The sequence below is a fragment of the Corvus cornix genome, chromosome 3 (genome assembly GCF_000738735.6).
Source record: "Corvus cornix cornix isolate S_Up_H32 chromosome 3, ASM73873v5, whole genome shotgun sequence".
NCBI classification, from domain to species: Eukaryota; Metazoa; Chordata; class Aves; order Passeriformes; family Corvidae; genus Corvus; species Corvus cornix.
Genome location: NC_047056.1, coordinates 58,246,303 through 58,267,170, shown reverse-complemented (window position 1 = coordinate 58,267,170; position 20,868 = coordinate 58,246,303). Strand labels below are relative to the sequence as shown.

General features: G+C 40.4%; 1 protein-coding gene across 1 annotated transcript in view; it reads right to left on the bottom strand.

The window, feature by feature from the left end:
• SGK1 (serum/glucocorticoid regulated kinase 1) overlaps window positions 1-20,868 on the bottom strand; it is a 71,090-nt gene that overhangs the window by 35,867 nt on the left and 14,355 nt on the right. The window contains exon 2 of the mRNA XM_010401317.4: window positions 11,693-11,908. Within this exon, the coding sequence (XP_010399619.2) occupies window positions 11,693-11,908 (216 nt within the window). The remainder of the gene's footprint in view (window positions 1-11,692; window positions 11,909-20,868) is intronic.

Below are 20,868 nucleotides of genomic sequence, written 5' to 3'. Positions count from 1 at the left end.
CAAAACTTAGAAAGGAACAACAACCTCTGAAGATCTGCTGACAGCTCATAAAGGAAGCTGTATGGGGTTATATATCTGCAAATATTCCTAAAGGTCTTATTTCCACTCTTCTCAGTATTGCTGGAGTGAAATGTAAGGAAGAATCAGGCTGCTAATGGCATCCATGGCAGTGATACAATCTGAGTTTTGCAGCAACAGGTTTGGAGAGTGTCCAAATTGCCTTTTTCTTGTGCTCCTCCAATTATAGACTGGGGCAAGCGTAGGTTCAGTACAGACTTCAGCATGTGCTAATGCGGTAAAAACACAGATTCACAGACTACAGCAGCAATTCCATAGCTGTAAGAGGCCAAAGGGGCCAAAGATTACAATCACTGCCACCACGGACAAGCCTGGAAGGACAAGGAGGGGCCAGATCTGTGGTTAGAGTGTCTTCTGAATTGAGTGTGAAATGCCCCTCCAAATGCAGGCAAAACCTTGAAATGAAGTGGCTGTAAGTAGTGCAGAAAATGACAGGTTTGCGGCTGAGTTTCGTCTTCCAGTTGTGCCTATAATGCAGCAAGTACAAGAGGCACATTTTGACCGAGGAACTACCTGAGCATAAAAATCTTTTACGTATGTCTTCTATTTCCAGTTCCTGATATTCAGAGTCCACCCAAAACTGTAGAGTGTGGAAAGTATTAAGCAGTGCTTTATCAGAGTGGAAAGTTACTCTGCAGTTCATGTGTGAAGTGACATCCTGAATATGCAATGTGCTCAAACAGCCACACAACCTGTGGTAAGAACTTCACTTTGCTGCACCGTTATGTCATCCCTGTTTCACGTGGCTTTTGGAAATTGATGTGGTCACAAAACTCTGGTCTGCTTGCACATGGGGCATGTATGTTCTGCAGATCACACTGGATAACACAGTACTGGCAGAAGTTTTTCTATCTCTTCCTCAGGACAAGATTGCATTGATCAAAGTTGAAGAATTTGAAAATCCCTCCCAGGCAGTTGCTTCATTATCTAGCCAGAATGTGAACCAAAATAAGACAGTGAAAACTAGCAATAACTATGTAACTTCACTGTAGAGCAGAAGTTCCCTTCTCATCATATTGCCTTGTGTGCTCCTAGAGAGGGGAGCACTTCCTTTTAAAAACTGTTATCCCTGAAGGTCACTGCTGAGTAGCTTCAATTATGAGAAATAATGAGCAAGAGTTCCTAGAGGTATTGCCGGCTCTGAGTGCCACAGTTTCTGAGATCCTGGCCTGAGCCCTGCACTGGTCCCTGGCATATGAGGGGCCTTTCTTACTTTCTGCAAAGTTATTAAAGAACAGCTCAGTGCCTGTGCATTCAAGAAGCAAAGCACCTAACACTGCTGGTCACTTCTGACAACTTTGTCAGTATCAATGCTTATAATCAATCCAAATGTTGATATTAAATGCTATTTTGACACATTAGTAATATAATAAGCATAGTTAGCTGACATGCTGAATTTGAAAAACAAAAGCCACCCTCAGAGTCAGCTGGAACTGAAAACTTTGTAACATTTCAGTGATGCATGGGGAAGCAAAACTAAACAGAAAAATTCTGGACTTCCAATTCTGACAAAAACAACTGATGATTGAAGTACACAGATGTCCGAAATTCTTCCAGTTATAGTAGTCGGATTTTAAAGATACTTTTCTTTTCAGATATATGATATTTATCTTGACAGAGTTTACTCAACAGTTTCATTGTTCCATGTGTTTCCCTTTGGTGCTTTGAAAAGAAAGCTAGTTTGTTCTTTTCATCTGTAGCCATTCCCTCAGTAGCTGTCATTTACTATGTAGAAAAAAAGGATTGTGTTGTATTTCTGTATGCATTTGGCTTTGCGTGTAGCTATATTTTTCTTTCAGTAAATGTATCTTGGGGCTTGGGGAATTGTTTTGATGAAAGGACTGCTTTTTAAGCCAAAATATCTTTATCTCTCAAAGAGCCTCAGCTCCTGCAGGCTAGATTAAAAAAAACAATCCTTAAGAAACCAAACATCATCATCTTAATAAATGCTGGCTTTTAGACATCAGCCTTCTAGGTATAATCTGTAACTCTAAGTTTATAGGAACCTCTGCAGGTACCTGTTTAGCAGCACTAGGAGCTTCATAGTAAGAGTAACAACAGCCAATATCTTGACAATAGAGGGAAAAATGTTAGCATCAGCTATCTAACTCCTGCCTTTCAAGAGTGACTTTTGAAGAGCTTCTCAAGGGCATTAATCCCTGTTTGTATCTAATAGACCAAGCCTGTCAACAAATGCTCCAATTTTGACAGGTCTTTCCAACCTGTAGAAATCAGATCTCTTTCTCCTGCCTTCCACGAGTCTGCTTAAAATCGAGGTGAATCCCCGATGGCAAATCTTGGCCACTCTCAAGAATCAGACCTTTAGGAAGCAGGCAGGAGCTGTAACTTTCCTTCTCACCTGCACTTCAACCTGCAACCCCTTAATACCCAAATAAGGGGTCTCAGGAAGGCTGCCCAGGGTTCAAGCAAGCTTCAAGGTTTTGTGTGTGCTCTTAGAGAGGGATGCAGCTGCAAAAGGAGGCATTCACAGCATCTTCCATTTTCACCTGGACAAGCTTATTGCCGAGTAGTAGTTAGAATATGCTTTGGGAGTAGGGAGGTGCTTGTCTTCCCCACCTAACAGATTTGACAGTTATCTAAATTGTAGTCCTCAGATTTCCACTTCACACTTTCAGTAATAATATGCCGGAGGTACTCCCTCTCAGCAGCTCTTCTTATCTTTCAAGGGCAAGAGTGGGTCCTACTACATTCTCTTTAAGACCATTCTTAATGCCTATGGGAAATACAGCTAACCTCTTTTTGTCTTTTCTATTTGCTTGCTCAGCACTGTTCTGAAGCACTTAAATGTGTGCAAGACTTCAGCATGTAACTGTAGGCAACAGATGTTATCAGGTACTGCCACATCACTTGTCAAATGTTTATTGGAATTAATACATTTGTGTTTTGTTTTGGTTTTACTTCTGTCTGTAAGTCCACTTATCTGCAAAAAAATTCTTAGTTTCACAGGAAAGCAAAACCCCACATGGTTTCATATGACAGCTCACAGCTAAGGATTTCTTGATTAGAAGGTTTAGATATATTTTCAGTTCCTTTAAACTGGCATTTCTAATCTTTGGAAATCCCATGGGCCTGACTCCTTCTTCCAGACTCATACGCCTTTTATAGAAATCAGATGGGATGACACCCACCCCATAATCACCCTGAGCTCTGTCTCAGAAAATTTTAAATTTTTTTGCCCTATAAAATGAATTCTCCAACTTATGCAAAACTACCACGGGATGTTAAAAACAGTAATGTCTTTTCCAGTAAGGCTCCAAAATAATTTTGAGAGAGTGTGACTGTTTTGAGTCTGAGCAGGGTGGGGTTTTTTTTGTTTCAATGGTAAATGTTAATATGGTGTGATGCAATACAGGCCAAGTTTTTGTGCAGCTGCACTGCTGCTTTGGGAATAATTATTTTTCCATTAATGCAAGTGGTCAAAAGATTTGATTTATCATGCATCCGTCAAATCCAGAGAGTGCATTACAGAAACTCTTAGAACATCCTGAACTGACTATTCAGAGGGGTGAAAAGATTTCACAAAATGGAAACTCTATAATTAGACTTAGAGCAAGCACACTGTACTAAGAGAAGGGACACTGAGGAGTCCTGGGGTGTGGATTCCATTAAATTACCTTAAATGGGCAGCAGGCAGTGTATTAACTAACATTATAATGGGATTTACAGAATACATGACTTTACTATGGAGTTCTTAGCCAATTATTATTTGTGCAAAGAGGAAAATTGTAAATAAGACATTATCTAGAACTTCTAGATGGAAAAATGGTGACACCAATTTATAAACTGCAAAGGAATGCAACATTTCCAATGCTAAGATGAGAACAAAATTGTTCACTGTGTTACTAGCACTGACCGAAACACTTTGGGTATCTAGTTATGTCTGTGACTTCTAGGGGTAGACACACTGGGGCATATAGAGTAGCCAGAGGAAGAAACAAGCTTTTCTTTAAGAAACATGTTTTGGAGTCAGAGATGAATTTCTTTAGAGAGAAAGGGCATACAGGACTAGCCCTTGCCAATACTCAAAGCACAGTCTAGGCAGTCCATGAAATGTCTCGTGGCAGGGAGGGGTGGACACAAACTGGCCAGGGGATGAACCCAGCTATTTTGCAGATCTTTAGCTGTCTGTATGTGGTCTTATCAACACATATATGAAAGAGTTTGTTTTATCTTTAGTGCTGTTACTCTTTAAGAGGGGAGTATCAATTGCCTGTCAGACTGTTTTTATGACCTTGTCACACAATGCAACAGACTCCTTTATTTATCTACTGTGAAGGATGGAATTATCTTCAAAATGAGCTGAAGTAATGATTACAAGATGGGCAATAAACAGATTAAAATCAAACTCCAGTTGCTCCTGCTAAATAGAACCTTTGTAGACCAAAGGAATCTAGCACAGCATTTGACTGTAAAAAAAAAAAGTTCTTTTCAAACTAAGTGCTTTTTTACTGGTTTTGTTCACTTTCTTCTTTGATATCAGGTACTAAATATTACCAGAAGCTGAATTCTGGAGAAATGGGGAACATTCTTCAATTCTAGTGAGCAACTCTCTTGGCCTTATGGGGCTGACCACTTGATAATCAGAAATGAGCTTTGTCTGTCTTGCATGACGGAACAAAATTAAACAGAAATTTGGTCTACTGTGTTTGGTCCAAATTCTTCATACCCACTCTGCTGAGTATTTTCAGGTTACTATCACTAATGTAGGAAGGAGTACTTTTCTCTGATCTCTTTGACTGTCAGCAAAGCCATTCAAATCTCTGGCTCAAAAAGGTGCTAGATAGATACCATATTAAAAGAAAAATAACTTAAGAAAGAGAGAGAAAAGGATGTCATTTCCAGTTCAGGTATTATGGAAACCCCATGAAAAGAATAATGAATCATTTTCCAGCTGTAGATATCCTCAGGGAAAACACTTGACAGTTTCTTTAAAATAAGAGATATTTTAATTATCTTCAGTAGTGTTGAACCAGCATTCAAAAAGGAGGAGAACACGGTTTTAGATTTTGATATTGACTTGTCCAATTAATTTACTAAGTCTGTGGCACTTGAACAGACCTGTGATGGACATACAAATGACTGAGTGCCTCACTGCATATTTGTAAAGCAGATGATTGATGTATCACATCCTTTCTTTGAGCCATGTAGCTGATTTATATGCTCTGTGCTGTATAGACAATCCCTTTGTCAGTTGGGACTGTAAAACACCCCACAGGCAATTGTCTGCTATTCAGTCTTTCCCATTCACTGAAATTACACATAATTTTAGCCTGTGCATTTGCAAACTATGCTTTGCCATTTCCATCTGAAAATGCCTTTGTGTTAAACATTTTTGACTTGTCTAAATAAATATTATCCATAATAACCGTATATCAATCCATTACAAACCCATGGAACTACATAGTGCATTTAGATTTAATCCCTCAAACAAAGCCTGTTCCCACCTCACTCACGTGTTGCTTTCCCAGCTGATGCTCACAGCTGCTGAGAAATCTGAGCAACAGAGAAATCTACGATTGCTTTCATCTAGCTAAAGCTATAGGATCTGCAATAAAATAATGTTTGAGTCCTCGGTCTTCGTATATACACATGATCAAATTCCAAAAGCACAGAGACCTACTGGCAGGTAAATAAGCCTGTACTTATGGGTGGAGGTAAGTATTCAAACATACTCCATTCCAAATTCTATCAAAACCTCATTAGTGACGCATTTATGTCATTAGCTGAAAGAGCTTCGGTGTAGCCAGCTAGAAACAACTATTTAGGAAATAGCTGTAAGCTCTGCTGGTGAAAAATGGCTTTTTTGTTAGAGACTGTCAACTCACAAGATTAAGCTACAATTTTGACTTGTGATGATCCAGAAAAGACAGACTTTCTACAAGCAGAAACTATGGAATGAAGAGAAGTACAAAATACCTTCTTTACTGTTCTAATTGCTCATCTTGAACCACTTTCCTCTCTTAAACTCTCTTTAATCTTCAGACAGTGCTATAATACATTTCTGGAGCAGCATATCATGACTGGGTTTACTTGTACATGAAAAATAGTCAAAGAGAAACTGTGGAGTTCCAGTGGTTGTGGTTGTCTGAAGTTAAATTACACATAGCATGGAACTATTTCCTTTACTGGTTTTAACATTTTCTTCCTTAGGATTATGTTGCAAGTATCCTTGTCAGTCTAACATGGACCATTGAAAAAAGGGTTATCCAATAGATTATCTCTGTGTGTCACTTTTATGAACACAAGGTACAGTTTCCCAGCTCAGTGAGATAAACCCCCATCTTCCAGTCTTAGGGGGCATAGGAAAACATACCCTGAAATCTGGAATAACCAACTGTAAAGGCAGGAACATTCTACGCATGAATATATGAAACTTCAGCCAGATGTCAACAAGTTTGAGTCTTCTGTTTTGGCAGACGGTTCCATATCCCTGTAGCTTTTATATTTAAAGTCTGCTTATAATGTTAAGTCTTTTATTCCACAAATATTTTATACAATATTTTCTTGTTGTTTCTGTGCTTAAATAGGAATTTTTCAGTTGTTTTTAAATTTTCTCTTTCCAGATCTATTTCTACTTTTCATTACTTTTCATTATATGGAGCAGGAATATAAAGCTGCATAATTTTTCTGAAATTATGTTAATAATATGGTTCTTTTTCTCCCGCTCCTTTTCCTGGAGAAAGAACAGGAAGGGACAAAAGAAAAACCAAAACTCACTGAGATGATCTTCATAAGTCTTTCCTAAATCACTGCATGGGGTATGCCAGCAAGACAATAAAGCTCACACCAGTGTCAGCCTGTGCTATAGGCTTGTGGGAGCATTGGCCTCTTTGTCCGTCCTTTGCTCTTTGACAGCCTCTTTCCAAAGGATCCTACTTACCAGGGTCTCTGCCAGCCACTTCAATGTGGATTTCACTATATGGATGAAGAAAAAAGTGATATAATTTGCTCTGCAAGGCCTTTCAGAGGCATGTGTTACCCTGGTGTTGCTGCTCTGTCCTAACCCACACTAGATATATCTATTTGACGTTCTTCCCCATGTCACTCCATATGGGACAGAAGTAGATTCAGTGGATGGAGGGCTGTACTCTTAAATAAATGCAGAGATTTTCTGCTTTGCTTAGTGTGGGATTGACCTGAGCCAAGCTACTTTCTGTGGCATCCTTCTAGAACAGTCACACTTTATTCAGGACCCAACAGTGTGTGTTGAGTAGTTATAATTATTCCGTCAAAATGCATTACTGTGTTTCTGTCTCTTATCAAGTGTAATCTGCCATCAGGTTGTTAATTTGTCTAGGTTTATTAGAGCCTCTCACAGTCCTCTCCAGATTTGATTTCACTGAACAGTTCTGTAATTCTGTTACCCAAACTTCCTTTTTTTAATCTACTTTTCTTTTCCAAATTGTCTTTTATTGCAGCACTTTTCACACATATTGGTTTTAGGAGTATTTTTTTCCCTTACTGGGCTTTCAGGATTTTCATTTCCTCTGTCGTGTACGTGCATATGTTAGTGTATTAACTAGCACTTACCAGGGTGTAAATCACAGGGTGCCTCATTACCAAAGCAGATTATTAAATGTAGGAGGGTTATTTACCCAAAATGTATGAGAAAACCATCTTTCCACTCAGATCTGTCACCAAACTCTTTCTTTATGGAGAGCTAGTCAGATTTTTTTTCATCTCCACATTTTTATAGTCTATTAAAAGGCATTTATTTTTATGATGCCCCTTTGTGCAATATATTTTGCCTGAAACATATTCTTACCCCATTTCAAATGCAAGTTTCTAGAAGCTGTAAGTTATTTGTAGGAGAGATTTGTAAGTAGAACTGTCTCAATTAATTGCCCAGCCTTTGGCTTGGGTACATTACTTTCAACATTCCTCATCTCTGAAGCAAGACTTGAAATGTGGTAAAGTGCTGAAATCTGACTGAAATCAAGAGCTCTTCTATACACAGGAGCCTTGAATGACTTTCAATAGTAAAATAAATTCCTGCTATGGATCTAATACCATGATCCAAAAGTGTCCGTGAGAGTAATTAACTTCCACTAAGCTGCAAAGGACTTATCCAAGAAGGTGGCAGCATTGAATTCCCTGCAGCCCTAATTAAGATTTTCCTGGTGCTCCTTTACAGAAGTCACTAGGCATGGATGGACTGCTGTGGGTGGAGGAAGACAAGGCAACTGCCTCAGGAGCCTCCATCCCTTTTCCAATGCCTGCCTCACAGAAGTGATCAGAGAGAGAGTGATCAAAGCGCGCCATGTGGCACCTGGCATGGGGACAGGCCCCTTCTGGGGCTGAACGCCCCGCTCAGCGCCCCGAGCGCCCCTCACACTGCCACAGCCGCACTGGACGTGCTTCCGACAATCTGAAGTCACGTTGCCTAAACGGAGTGAACACATTAGCTGCCCCTTTCCCTGCTCTCATCCCTTAGCCAGGGGCTGCACAGGGGTTTTAGCTTTGGAAAGAAAAGACAGCTCTAGACATTCAAGGCTTTGGTCTGTGAGATGGAGATGTGTCTGTGGTGCTTCAGGGCAAACGCCAGCTGATGGATAGGGCAGAAGAAGTTTTTTTAGACAAAGAGAAAAGAACAAAACAGGCCTTGAACCTAGCTCTTGGCTCTGAGGAAAAAAAGATATTTTGAGCTCACTAACAAGGTCCTATCTTTTGCTTATTTATACTAAGGTTTGAAACAAGGACATAACAATACAGTGCAAGTGGAATACAGAGGTCACGCAGAGCATGAAAGAATTTTATGTGTGTGTGTGTGTGTGTGTGTGTATGTGAGTATGATTTGCTTCTTATAACCCAGCTTGGTAAACCCTCACCTGAGAGATTTAAATCACACCCAATTTTCACCATGTTTGCTTCTCCCTATTTAGCAGACTGCCATGCAACTCTTAAGAGGTGGGTTGCCCACTCTTTCAAAACCAGCTTATTCACATGAGGTATTCATTGCACAGCATGGTAATTTATTTTGAAAGCAAATTTACCCTCTTCATCAAGCCAATGAGTTATGTGCAACCTGAACTATGCAGATAGACATAGAAAAGTGAGGTTTGGTTATTGTAAATCACTACCCTGGCAGTGGTCCAAGCCCCTAGGGCTTCAGCTGTTACACTAGTAGAGCAAATATAAGCTCCCATATAACTAATCCACATCGGTTACAAGAAACAATAATATACCTAGGTAAGCCAGTCATGTGAAAATTAGCATGATTTTCTGGCAATGCTTGGTAATTATCTAGTCCACTGTATACAAAGCAGAAAAAAAGTCATCAAAATACAGACATAATACATTATCATACAAATAACCAAGGAGACTTAGTAGGGGTTACATCAGTAATAATTTTTATAAATTCCAGCTGGCACATGCCTTAATGGAAAAGCCTGGGGAGGTAGAAATGAGGGCATATCGCAAGAAAGAAAAATCATTATTTAAAATACTTTTAGTTTCAAAATAATCTTACTTACACTAAGTCAATCTTTAAAGATTCCATTACATAATTACGATCACAGTAAACAAGCAGTAATGATTTTTTCCCTTGTTCTGTGTTAGTAATAAGAATGGGAATACAGATATTTGTCCCTTTGGGTGACATGTTTTAATCAGGTTGGTTTTTATAAGGCCTTTTTCAAACTGATCAGAATAGCCTGAAGCCTGTCAGAAAAAGCTTGTTGCCTAGAATAAGCCTTTAATAATAATTCACAGCTGATTTGTTTTTGAGTTAGGTTGCCCTTGAGCAAAAGAACAGGGTCAGTAGGACCCTTGTATGAGCTGGTGTTGAGCACAGCGCAAAGGAACCATAATCATTATACCAGTACCTGGTTGCATTATTGAAAAACAGAGAAGGAAGCGCAGTGGAGAAAAAGAAACAAGAATTATCCAGGAGAGACGACTGGCACAATCCAAGCTCCCTGCTGATTTAACAGAGGTCACGTTCTCTTCTTCTTGAAATACAGAACTATCTGTTCAAGTTCATTGGTTTAAAGTGAAGGGAGTTATTTCACATTTATGCAGCTTGTGCCATTTGTAACCCTCGAACACGATCTCACCCAGAAACTCTCTTTAAACCTTGAAAAGGTCAGACACGGAACTCCTTCAGCCTTTATTATTAAAAGCTTCCTGCCTGGTTTTACTGTAGAGAGAGAGGCAGCGACCTTACATTTAATCACACCAAGGACTCTGTGCTTTAACTTACTTAAAAGGCTCCTTATGCAGGATAGCTTTATCCAAGAAGTCTTTTGCCAGATAATGATGTTTTTAAAGCAGCGTGCAAAATATCTCTCTTGCTGCAGACTCCAGCTGCTGAGTAAGCAGCCTCTCCACTGTCTGCAGTAAGGAGACTGCTAGAGAGGTCCAGGGGAATCTGCATTCAGCCAAATCTATCCCATATGCATGTGAAACCTAATGGAAATCAGTTGTGAGGCTGTACAGGAGGAGTACATGTGATTTACAGCAAGGCAAAGGATTTGCAGAATCCTGCATCTTTGGTGCTTTCATTTTTTAATGCTTCAGCCTGAGCAAAATTAATCTTCTTAATGAACTAAAATGGAAGAGCAATTAGCTCCTTCACTTGCACATGTTTCACCACAATGCCTTTGCTGTGTTTCAGAAGAGCACAGGGCTTCCATTTTTACCTTCTGCTTGGATTTCTCTGTTTAAAAATGCAGCAGATGTAGCTTGAAAAAAATGTTTCTGCTGTGAGCTGTATGCTAAGGCTCTGATAAATGCCTTGTCACATTTGCTCTGCTTTGTACTTGGAGAGATTCTTATTTGTTTGCTTTTATGTTTCTACAACTCTCTCCCCTTTTTTGTGCACCATTTCCAGACAGGGATAATTCTGTCAGGGATGACGGGCTCTGAGCAAAACTTTCTGTTCTGCATTTGGCTTTTCTCCACAGGGATTAGGTGGAGCTGAATGATGAAAGAAAGGTCCAAAGTCTGCCTCAGAAAAGCCCCTTCTTGACCATTTCATCTCAGCCCTTACACTTTTGCCATCCTCACATTTGTGTGTAGCTGCCCAGCACTAGATGAGGAATGGTGTCGTCTATAAAGTACTGACATGGCTTGAGGAAAAACAGGGTTCCCCTTCTGCTAGAAGACCCACTGAATCATCCACCTCCTGTCTGGGAAAACTCCCTCAGCCAAATTCTAATTTCTAAAAAGAAAGCTAGACATGGTTTGGGGGGTAGGGGGGATAAAGGGTGGTCTTGTACTTGTGGGACTAAAGGAAAAAAATTAGCAAGTCCATGTCCTTTTCATTATCTTGGAAGGATGATGTCACCTATCCTCACCTCAGCTTCTGTAAAACAGGGAAATAATACTTATTGTTACTGCTAATCTCTTCAAATACTGTGAGAGTTCATCACAGCACTTTAGTGAAGAGTCTTTTGTTTTTCATGGGTACCAAATTTCAAGGTAGAAAGCAGAGCCCAGATGTGCACAACAGCCTTGGTCAGCAGAGTTTCAGGTTTTGGAGCATCCCTTCTCTTCCAGGGCACACAATCTCATAAATACAGACCCACTGTAAGTACAGACCTGCTATCAGCGTAAAACATGCAAAGTTTGTGGGGAGGAAAGAGTGGCTTACTTTGCTGTTTCTCTGGGTCTCCCAGGAGCAGGACTCCACCTCCTGCGGAGCAATCCCTCGCTGGAAAGGGTGGTCGCTCAGGCAGGTCTGGCAGAGTGGAGGCTCAAGCTCTGAATCCCCTGCAGGTAAATTCATCACAGTGGACCCCGGGTATTTGAGGCTGGCTTGTGGATGCTTTTCAACGTTGACCATCGGGCTCTTAATCCACCTCCGCACCTGCCAACACAGAAAGAGATTATGGACTCTCTTTGCTTTACAGCAGTTGGGATGGCACAATAGGGTTTCCAATGAGGATTACAGCACAGACTGGGAATTTTCTGTAGGAGAAAGTACCTGGCCAAGTCAGGGTGAACACACATCAGCATAGCCAGGCTCTTTATGCTGAGAATTTTTTGCTGCTTTGTGCAAGTCTGCCATAAGTTTATATACAAAATAAAGGCTTTATAAATATATTGAAATACACAGTAGACTGCTAAGAAGAGAGAGACAACTACCCAAAGCAAATACTTCCAGCCTAAACAGCTCAATTTCCCCCATGAGAACAAGCAGACTGGTTTTGCAGGAATAGAATTGTAAGACTTGCTTTCTGCAGTCCTTTCTTTCAACAGCAATTTCTCCTGTATCATCTCTGACTTCATAAACTATTTCAGCCTTTTCTGTGCCTCCTATCACTCCATTCAAGAGTTGGCAGGTTGTTGACCTGCCCCAGATTTTGACCCTGACTCCTCTAACCTTCCTTCTCCTCATGCCTGTAGCTTCCCAGCTAGGACCCAGTGCACTACAGCAGGAAGGACACTGGTTATGAGCATAATACACTGCGCTGGCAGGGCACAGTGTCAGCCTTGTGCACTTTGTTTGCTTTTCCTTTCACTTCTGTGACTGTCTCTTTTCTGCCATGTGAATCAAAAGTACTGGATTTTCTAAGGAGTTAAGTGAGGAGTGAGAGACCTTTCTGAGCTCTTTTTCCAAGTTATTTTGCACTGTGAAAGCAAAAAGACCACTATGTGAGCTGTGGTATATTTGCACTGAATCTGATCAGAAATCTGCCATTTGAATGCAAAGGATGGATAGGGATGTCTCAGGACACACTCTCCCAGCCTGGAGGGGGAGGGCTGAGACAGCCAGGGCTGACAGCCCTCCTAGTGACAGGATGCAATCTCTTTGCTCTGTGATCTTGGTGTCCCTGACCTCAGCATCTCCATTCTTCATTAGAAGATGATATTTGCCATTGGAGGATGCTTTACATCAGGAAAACAAACATTTTATGTTACATTAGTCATGAGCAGGATGGCAAGTGCATGATTAACAGTGGAAGTCTATATCACAGCAACTGGTTGCCAGGATCACGTATGATAAACAAACAGAATGAGACATCTCTAACCAGCCTTCTGCTGCTCACTCCTCCATGAGCAAAGCGCCTGCAATTGCCCTGCTGTGCTGACCTGCCGGAAATCTCAAGATTAGGAAAATTTCTCTTTCCTCTCTATGGAAACCAAGCAAACACTTCTCCTTCTGTGGGCAAATGAGCCACTTCCCAGTGCATTCCCCATTTGCATGTTTTAGTGTCAGTTCGTGTGGATAATACTACCCTCTACTTCCATGCTCTGGAGGATCCCCACAAAACCATCCAGACTGCTTTAGCTTCAGGTTGGTGGGTTGAAGTTGTAGGGGGAGGGATTACTTTTTTCAGAATTCATTTCAACAAATATATATTGAAACTAATCTTTTAACTCAGACAGATTTTTTTTAAAAATTCTTTTTGCCACGCGTAATTGATTCTATGGTTATTAAGCATATCACTAAATATATTATTCCTCCCAAATAACTACGTGGTTATGTGTCTTGATCAAATTTCAGATTTTGGTGTGTTGAAAATAACAATTATATTAGTGGTAAAACAACCCCCATGCTTGATTTCCCAGTGTAGTTTTATTATGGGAAACATCCAAAATATTTAATGTGATTCTGAGAGAAGTAAATATCTGTTGAATTTGTCCTTTTTAAGTAAGACCTGGTGATCAGTTAAGTGTTTTCTGACCTGGTTCTGCCTTTCTTCCTTGATATCATGCAACTTCAGTCATATCTCTATGGGTGCACACAGTGTGCAGAAATGTGCATGGATGAAGAAGCAAACTGACAGCAGAAAAGGATGGGGGCTGCAATGAGCTGCAGGTTCATTTTTCTTTAAAAATTCAGGAAACATAGGCCAGTCTTTTCCTTGAGACTTCTCAATTGAATATGGAATTCACATGTAAATGTGGATTTAAGCTTTCATTTAGACCCTATGATGTTTGGTTTTATGATTTCAAATTAATGACATTTGCAGTGATACAGTTAAACAATAATTTCTATTGTAACTTCACCTGTTTTTTCACTGTCCTGTGTTTCCATTTACATATCTCTAGCCTGCCTGTGTTTGAAAAAGCACTCAAAATGTGTCCTGGGTACTTCTGATACACCAAAATCTGTTGGTATGGAATGATCTTGTAGCTGTACCTTTTAATGGCAATGAAATATACATTCTGCAGTATAATGATCATAAATTAAAAATTAACCACCAGTGCTTTAATGTTGAGGGAAAGTAACACAGAGTGTATTTTATGAAGCTTCACACATCAGAGTGTAGGTGGCATCTTCTATCTCTAGCATCAGCAAGTGGTCCCTGAGTTCAGGCTGAATTCTAAAGAATTTTTTTTACTATCACTTATTCCAAGCTGACTCCTGATTTTAAGTCAGATACATATCTTTTTTTATGGATTACTTTTTGCTGTTTAAAAATGTTGGACTAAATCAAAGTTTTCATGCGATAGGTCCATATTATTTGTCCATTATATCCTGTACTGAGAGATGAAAAATAAGTATGATTATGAACACTGATCTGATCATATTATTGTTCTGTTTAATGATGCAGAGTTTTGGGGAAACTAAGGTGAAAAAATTTCAGGAGCATCCAGCTTTGAGATTGAATGGAATAGCAGGAATTGTTTTTTTCTTTTTAACAGTTGGAAACAGTTCAAATAGGTTAGCACACCCACAGTTCAAATGCACTGTCAGAGGAGAGCTTTAAAAACTGTTTTCCTTCCTTAGGTCGGACAAAGTCCAGGTCCACGTACATCCAGCCAGGTCTGCTCAGTGCAGGATGCCGTGCTGACTCAGCGAGACACACCTAACATTTCAATAAACTTCACTGAGTCACTATGAAAAGTAATATATAATCTACAAATTTTCAATAGAAACCCAAGGCCAGCATCGCTAAGCCCAGGGAAGCTGTTATTCTTTCCTCTGAAGCCTTTGGCCCACGTGCCCCGACGTGCCTGGCAGCCGCCCGAGGGGAGCTGTGCTGGGCTGGGCTGGGCTACCACGGCTGCCAAGGAGCTGTGCCGGCACCTGGCATGTGCGTTGCTTCTAGGGCTTGCCTACATGGATGTGCTAAAACCTGCTGGTCCAATCACAAGTTAGGTAAATACACATTCAGCCCTTGTGTGGACTGCTTGGTTCAGAGTTACGGTGGGTTTAATTAACTCTGCAGCCATGTACTCCATTTATCTAAGTTAAAATTTCAGGTTTTATTCTGAATTGAGAGGTTCAGGAGGACTTTAATGACATTCAACTCCTCTCTAATTTTACTTCTTCAGCTGATTCAGACTAATTCCCCTCAGTATCCCTTTGCAGACAAACACTACATTTGCATTTTGAAACTCATAAATAACACAGTTAAATGCACAGACGAGTGTAGAAAATGCAATGATTCACCACTGACTTTCAACATATATCCATGTCCGAAAGCATTGAAAATACCCATTTGAAAGCAGGAATTGGCAACAACTTCATAGCAGCAAGGTCAAGATCAGACTTTGGAAGAAAACCAATTTCCGTGGCCACTGCTATGCAGGTCTTAGGTTTCTATTGATGCTTGTAGATTATATGTTACTTTTCAGAGTGTCTCATTTAAGTTTATTGAAATGCTATGTGTATATATTAGTCACTGAATTGTAAGTCTACACTATAGGCTTTTGTCTAGTTCTAACCTTAATAGATTTCAAAGATTTTTTGAGGCTTTAATACTTATATTTACATTAGACAAGTGCCTTAGATCTATAGCTCTGTTTGACTTGGGCTATCTTAACTGTCATTAAAGGATTCAAAGTGCAAAGGTTCATTTCTTTTGAATTCACTTCCACTAAAAAAACTCCCACACTAAATTGCACAAAAATAAAAAGAATTTTAAAGAAACTTCTCACAGTTTCTTCCCTGATTTGACAAATTGAGATTAACAAGTAGCAGATGATAATTTACTATTTAGGGCATTATATGATCATAGAATCATAGAATGGTTTGGATTGGAAGGGACCTTAAAGATCATCTAGTTCCAATCTCCCTGCTGCGAGCAGGGACACCTTCTGCTAGACCAGGTTGCTCCGGGCCCCATCCAGCCTGACCTTGAATGCTTCCAGGCATGGGGCATTCACAACTTCTCTGGGCAACCTGTTCCAGGGCCTCACCACTGTCATAGTTAAAAAGTTCTTGCTAATACATAATCTAAGCCTCTTTCAGTTCGAAATCACTCCTCCTTCTCCTGTCACTACATGCCCTTGTAAAGTCTCTCTTTAGACTTCCTGTAGGGCCCCTTCAGGTACTGGAAGGTGTAATAAGGTCTCCCCAGGGTACCAATACCACAGTGCCAGATGCATAATTCTTCGTGGCACCATGAGGAATATTTGATCATTCAAATACGTTCTTTTTTTATTCTTATAATGATATCAATCTACCATTTAATAAACTAGAGCCTGCTCCTAACTGCAGGAAGCAATTCTCTTCTGAACTTCCTCTGAAGATTTCTGTACGTTTGTTTCCAAGGCAAGGCCCTTTAATCTCACCCAGCAATTTCATCCACCGTCACAGAGTATAAGCAGCAGACTCTCTGAGTGTGTCTGAAATAATCCAAGTAGGATTGAGCAGAACAGAACGAGCTCCCAGTGTCTCTTGCTGTACTGTGACTACAGTTTCTTTGTGCCTTCTTCTCATCAACAAACCGTATCTGCTGGAAATTGCTTCTACTACATGCCTGTTGTGGAGCACCCAGCAGTTTCTGGTTAAACTACAGCTGCATTCCTGAGAATCACAGTTCTCACACTAATTCTGTGAAGGGACAGCCTCGTAGGCCTGGGCAGATGGACAGGGGTCTGAGAAGCTGGTGGTGTGTGCTGAACAGTGGCTGGTCAGCCACCGTACTGAAGCTGCACATCAGCTCTGTCACACTCAGGGCTGCTGTCTCTTGATGCCTTCTAAGGCTGACCAAGAGATCAGCTGTACCCATTTGTGCAGAGAGGCTTGAGATTTGTCAAATGTTGCCTTACTGCTATTAGCTAGAAGTTAATTCAAAATACTTCAGAGAACCCCTGTCTTGCCTTGCTTGGAGAGGATGAAAAATGCAAAGCAAGAAAAAGGAAGTTTACCAAAATTATCTGTGAAACCTAATCAGCTTCAATATAACTACTCATCTGAATAATTTCTGAAAAGAAAGAGTTCTGAGGTTTTCAAAGGAAATAATTCCAACTTTTCCAAAATAAAAAATTTCACATTTCCAAGTCAAATGACATTTTTACTTTCTTTTTATTATTATTTATTGAGGTAGAACAAATTATTTTGAACAAATGCAGTCAGCTTCATATTCACAGACTTTCATGACTGGGAATAAACACTTCTGCATTCTGTCAAATTTTAGAATTTTTTTGCTGTTGGTAGTTTTGTTGGACCACCAAAGGAACTCTGGAACTAGTCAAAGTTGTTTGGTATTTCTGGCATTTCTTGCAATGACAACAAACAAAAATGATGAAAATTTTCCCTGTTCTTCCAAGAAAAGTGAGTTCAGAGGAGTCTTGTGCACCCTTCTAATATATAGCCATGTTTCACTAATCTCAAACTAAATTGAAATGTGACTGTTGTTAGAGAAAAGCTCTAAATGCCCTTTTCCCAAGCATGGCCTGTAGCATTGCTGAAAGGTACACAAGTATTTTTTTTAAAGGCCCTTTATTTTCTGAGCCTTGTTTGCTGAAGTTTCTTTGTTTGCTTTACTTTCTAAAAACATGATATCCGACAGTGATAATCTCAGACTAGAAAATTGCCAGATGTGATTAAATGAGATTTGCCAAGTTCCATGTTTTTTTCATTCCAGTTTTTTCCTGTTATGTAATAGCAAACAGATACAGCTTTTAATTTCATATGGCTCAGTTGTCAGTGGTATCAGTCGACTCAGCACATTTTACACTTTAATCAGTTATCCATAAGCCAGTCCCCATCACTGTAATCATGAGCAATATTTTCCATGAGAGAAACACCAGCCTGTTCTCCGGAACCATCACCGATGCAGGTGTGGCTTTTGCTCGGAGGAAGAAGATGCCAGTGGCACCAGTGACCACGCTGGAGCATCCTCTCTATCTCTGGAGACTCTGAAAACCTGGTGCTTCCCAGGACATGACAAGCTTCTTTTCTGGCTTCACAGCTGAACATTTGACTTTCAAAACTAATGAATATAGGAAAGGAAAAGGCAGGTTATGCAGGGACATAATGTCTTGCAGGATTAGGTCCTTTGTGGATGTGGGAGTCACTTCCCTGCACTAAGCCCCAGTGTCTGTAACAGACCAATGATTTTAGTTGGATTTGGGAATAGGGTGGGAAGATCCATATCCTGGAGTAATGTTAGTGTGAAAGAAAAAAGGTACAAGTTTGTAGACAAATTTGATAGGCCATTAGATATCTAAAATTGCAGACATTTGCTGAGGACTGAGCGTAAACTGAATGATGGAATGGCTTGAGGGAAACTGTGGAAAAAACTGCTTGGAGGTCCAGTATTATCAGGCAGTTCTCAATGAAACATCACACCCATCAACACAATAGTATCAAATGTAATCTGACAGCCTGTGCAACCATGTGGTCTGTACAGCAGAATTTTCACCCTCTGAAACTTTGGACGGGCTTTTTTTCATATTTTTGTGGGAAGTGGGAATAAACCACTCTGTGCCCTTGAACTTTTCTGTACTGAAATGTCCATTCTTCATGAAAATTTGTTTGCATCAGTTATGATTATTCTGTCTTTTAGTCAGCTCCTTTACTCTACATGTTGCATTACAAAGTCTCAGCATATTCCTTTCCCTACCGGCCAATACCACATGCCTCGACTGTGATCTAGGTCAGTGTATGTGCCCGTGTTTTAGTTCTGCCTTCCTGTGATATCAAATGTACATTTCTCCTTCTCCGATTGCAGTTCATCCGACCCCTTCTTTCCTTTTCCTGACGTTATCTAATTGCACCCTAGACAGGGATTTGAATTTTCATCCATTATGTAAACCCGAGGTGGACACGGAGCTCTTGGAATCATCTCCCCTGCAGTCTTGAGGGCGACTGTCAGGAAAGCTATTTAAATTACAATTAGGGAGATTAGGGAATGAAAAGCTCCATTGTTCAAACTGTATAGAGTCATCTACTTAAGTGGAAAGTGGTAAACGAAAGGCAGGCTGATTAATGCCCCGACTGAGATATAGCACTACTCTCTAGCTGGCTCTGACATTTAATTTGTCATGTCCCACGGGAAATGCGGCACAGCAAAAGAATCAGTTTGTCAAATCACCTCGAGCTATTTTTTTCCCTGCAGATCCCCGAGACATATCACTTTGTTGATTAATAATCACATTTTATTTTAAAAGGGAAAGTGAAGGGCAACTCGCTGCATAGTCATCATTTGCTGCTTTCCCTGCAAAGCCGAGAAGCTGCTCGCTGAAAAGCAGACCGAGGCCAAATAGCAGAGCACATTGTTCCTGCCCGAGCCTGGGTGTGCATGGCCTGGATTCATGGAGAGCTTAGTCCTCCAAATGTGCCAGGAGAAAGGTTACCTGCACGTGAGAAAGATCTGGCGAAGGACAAATTGGCCACAGCTCGGGGTGGAGAAGTGCAGGGAATTAGAGTGTTCTGCAGAGGAGCCCCAACACACTTTGGTATTGCAAGACAGGGGAATGAATATACAGCATCTGGCAGAAGTCAGATCTACCGAAGGGAAAGCATAGCAAACTTTTCAGTACTTGTTGTTGTCATCACTTGCAATGTTAACACATCAAGTAAATAAGGCAGATTTTTATGATCTTAAGTGTGAATGACATGTCTCCAGGCCACAGAAGAAAGTCAGCAAAGTCCTTAAAAAATATGTCAACACGTGACTGTGTTCAAGCACTAATCCCAAAGGTGATGGAGACCAAAACGACTGAAGGAATCTGGAATCCTCTAAATATAGGTTTAAAATACTCCTGCTGGAAAAGCTGTAAACCATGTAAGTCAAGACATGAAGAGCAGCAGAAAATTTAGGCACACCAGTATTGCAAATAACTAGTGTTAATGAGCACACAGAAAACTGCCTGGCTGATTTTCCTGTTCCAGCAAATGGGAAATCCCTTGCCAGCTCCAGCAGTGCAGGAGAAAGTCTGTAAAACCCACATCTCACATTGATAACTAAATTAACTTTTGCTCTGCCCTCATACTGATTTGTTTGTAATGTAGCACCAAAAAAACCTAAACAACTGAATAGGTACCACTTAGGATTTTCCTCTCTTGCTTCCTCCCATGTTGTCCATGATAACAATTGCTAGTGTCATGGGATTCTTTTCTCTGTGAATAAATAAATAACTGATGTGTTGGAATCAGGTAAGAGCTCTTGGATCGATTGCAAGCACTGATGGCACTTGTTACTACACGAGATGAGACAATAGATTCATTGTCCATTCTGGTGTATAAACACCCTCTGCGTATTATGTCAAAGAGGAAAACAAAACAAAATGGGGCTTATTGTGTATGTGCAAGTCTAATCTTTCCAGGCTACCAAGTTAAAAGTGCTTTTCATCTAGATCAAATAAAAACAACAGGAACAATACAACCCCAAATCCTATGCAAATAGTCCGAGGCTGCTCGCTCATACCTTCTCTTCTCTATTCTCTGTTTTATGTGAGCAAAGCCAATTGTCAGTAAACCTAGGCAACGTTTATTTTAACTCCTGCTCTGATAAACACCACATCCCACAGCTATTAGTCAAAGCCTCAAATCAGTCTGCAGGGTACTGTGAGCATCTGATCCAGACACAAGAGCCAGGGAATTCATGTTTGGATGTGAATGGGCAGCAAAGGTAGGTGAAT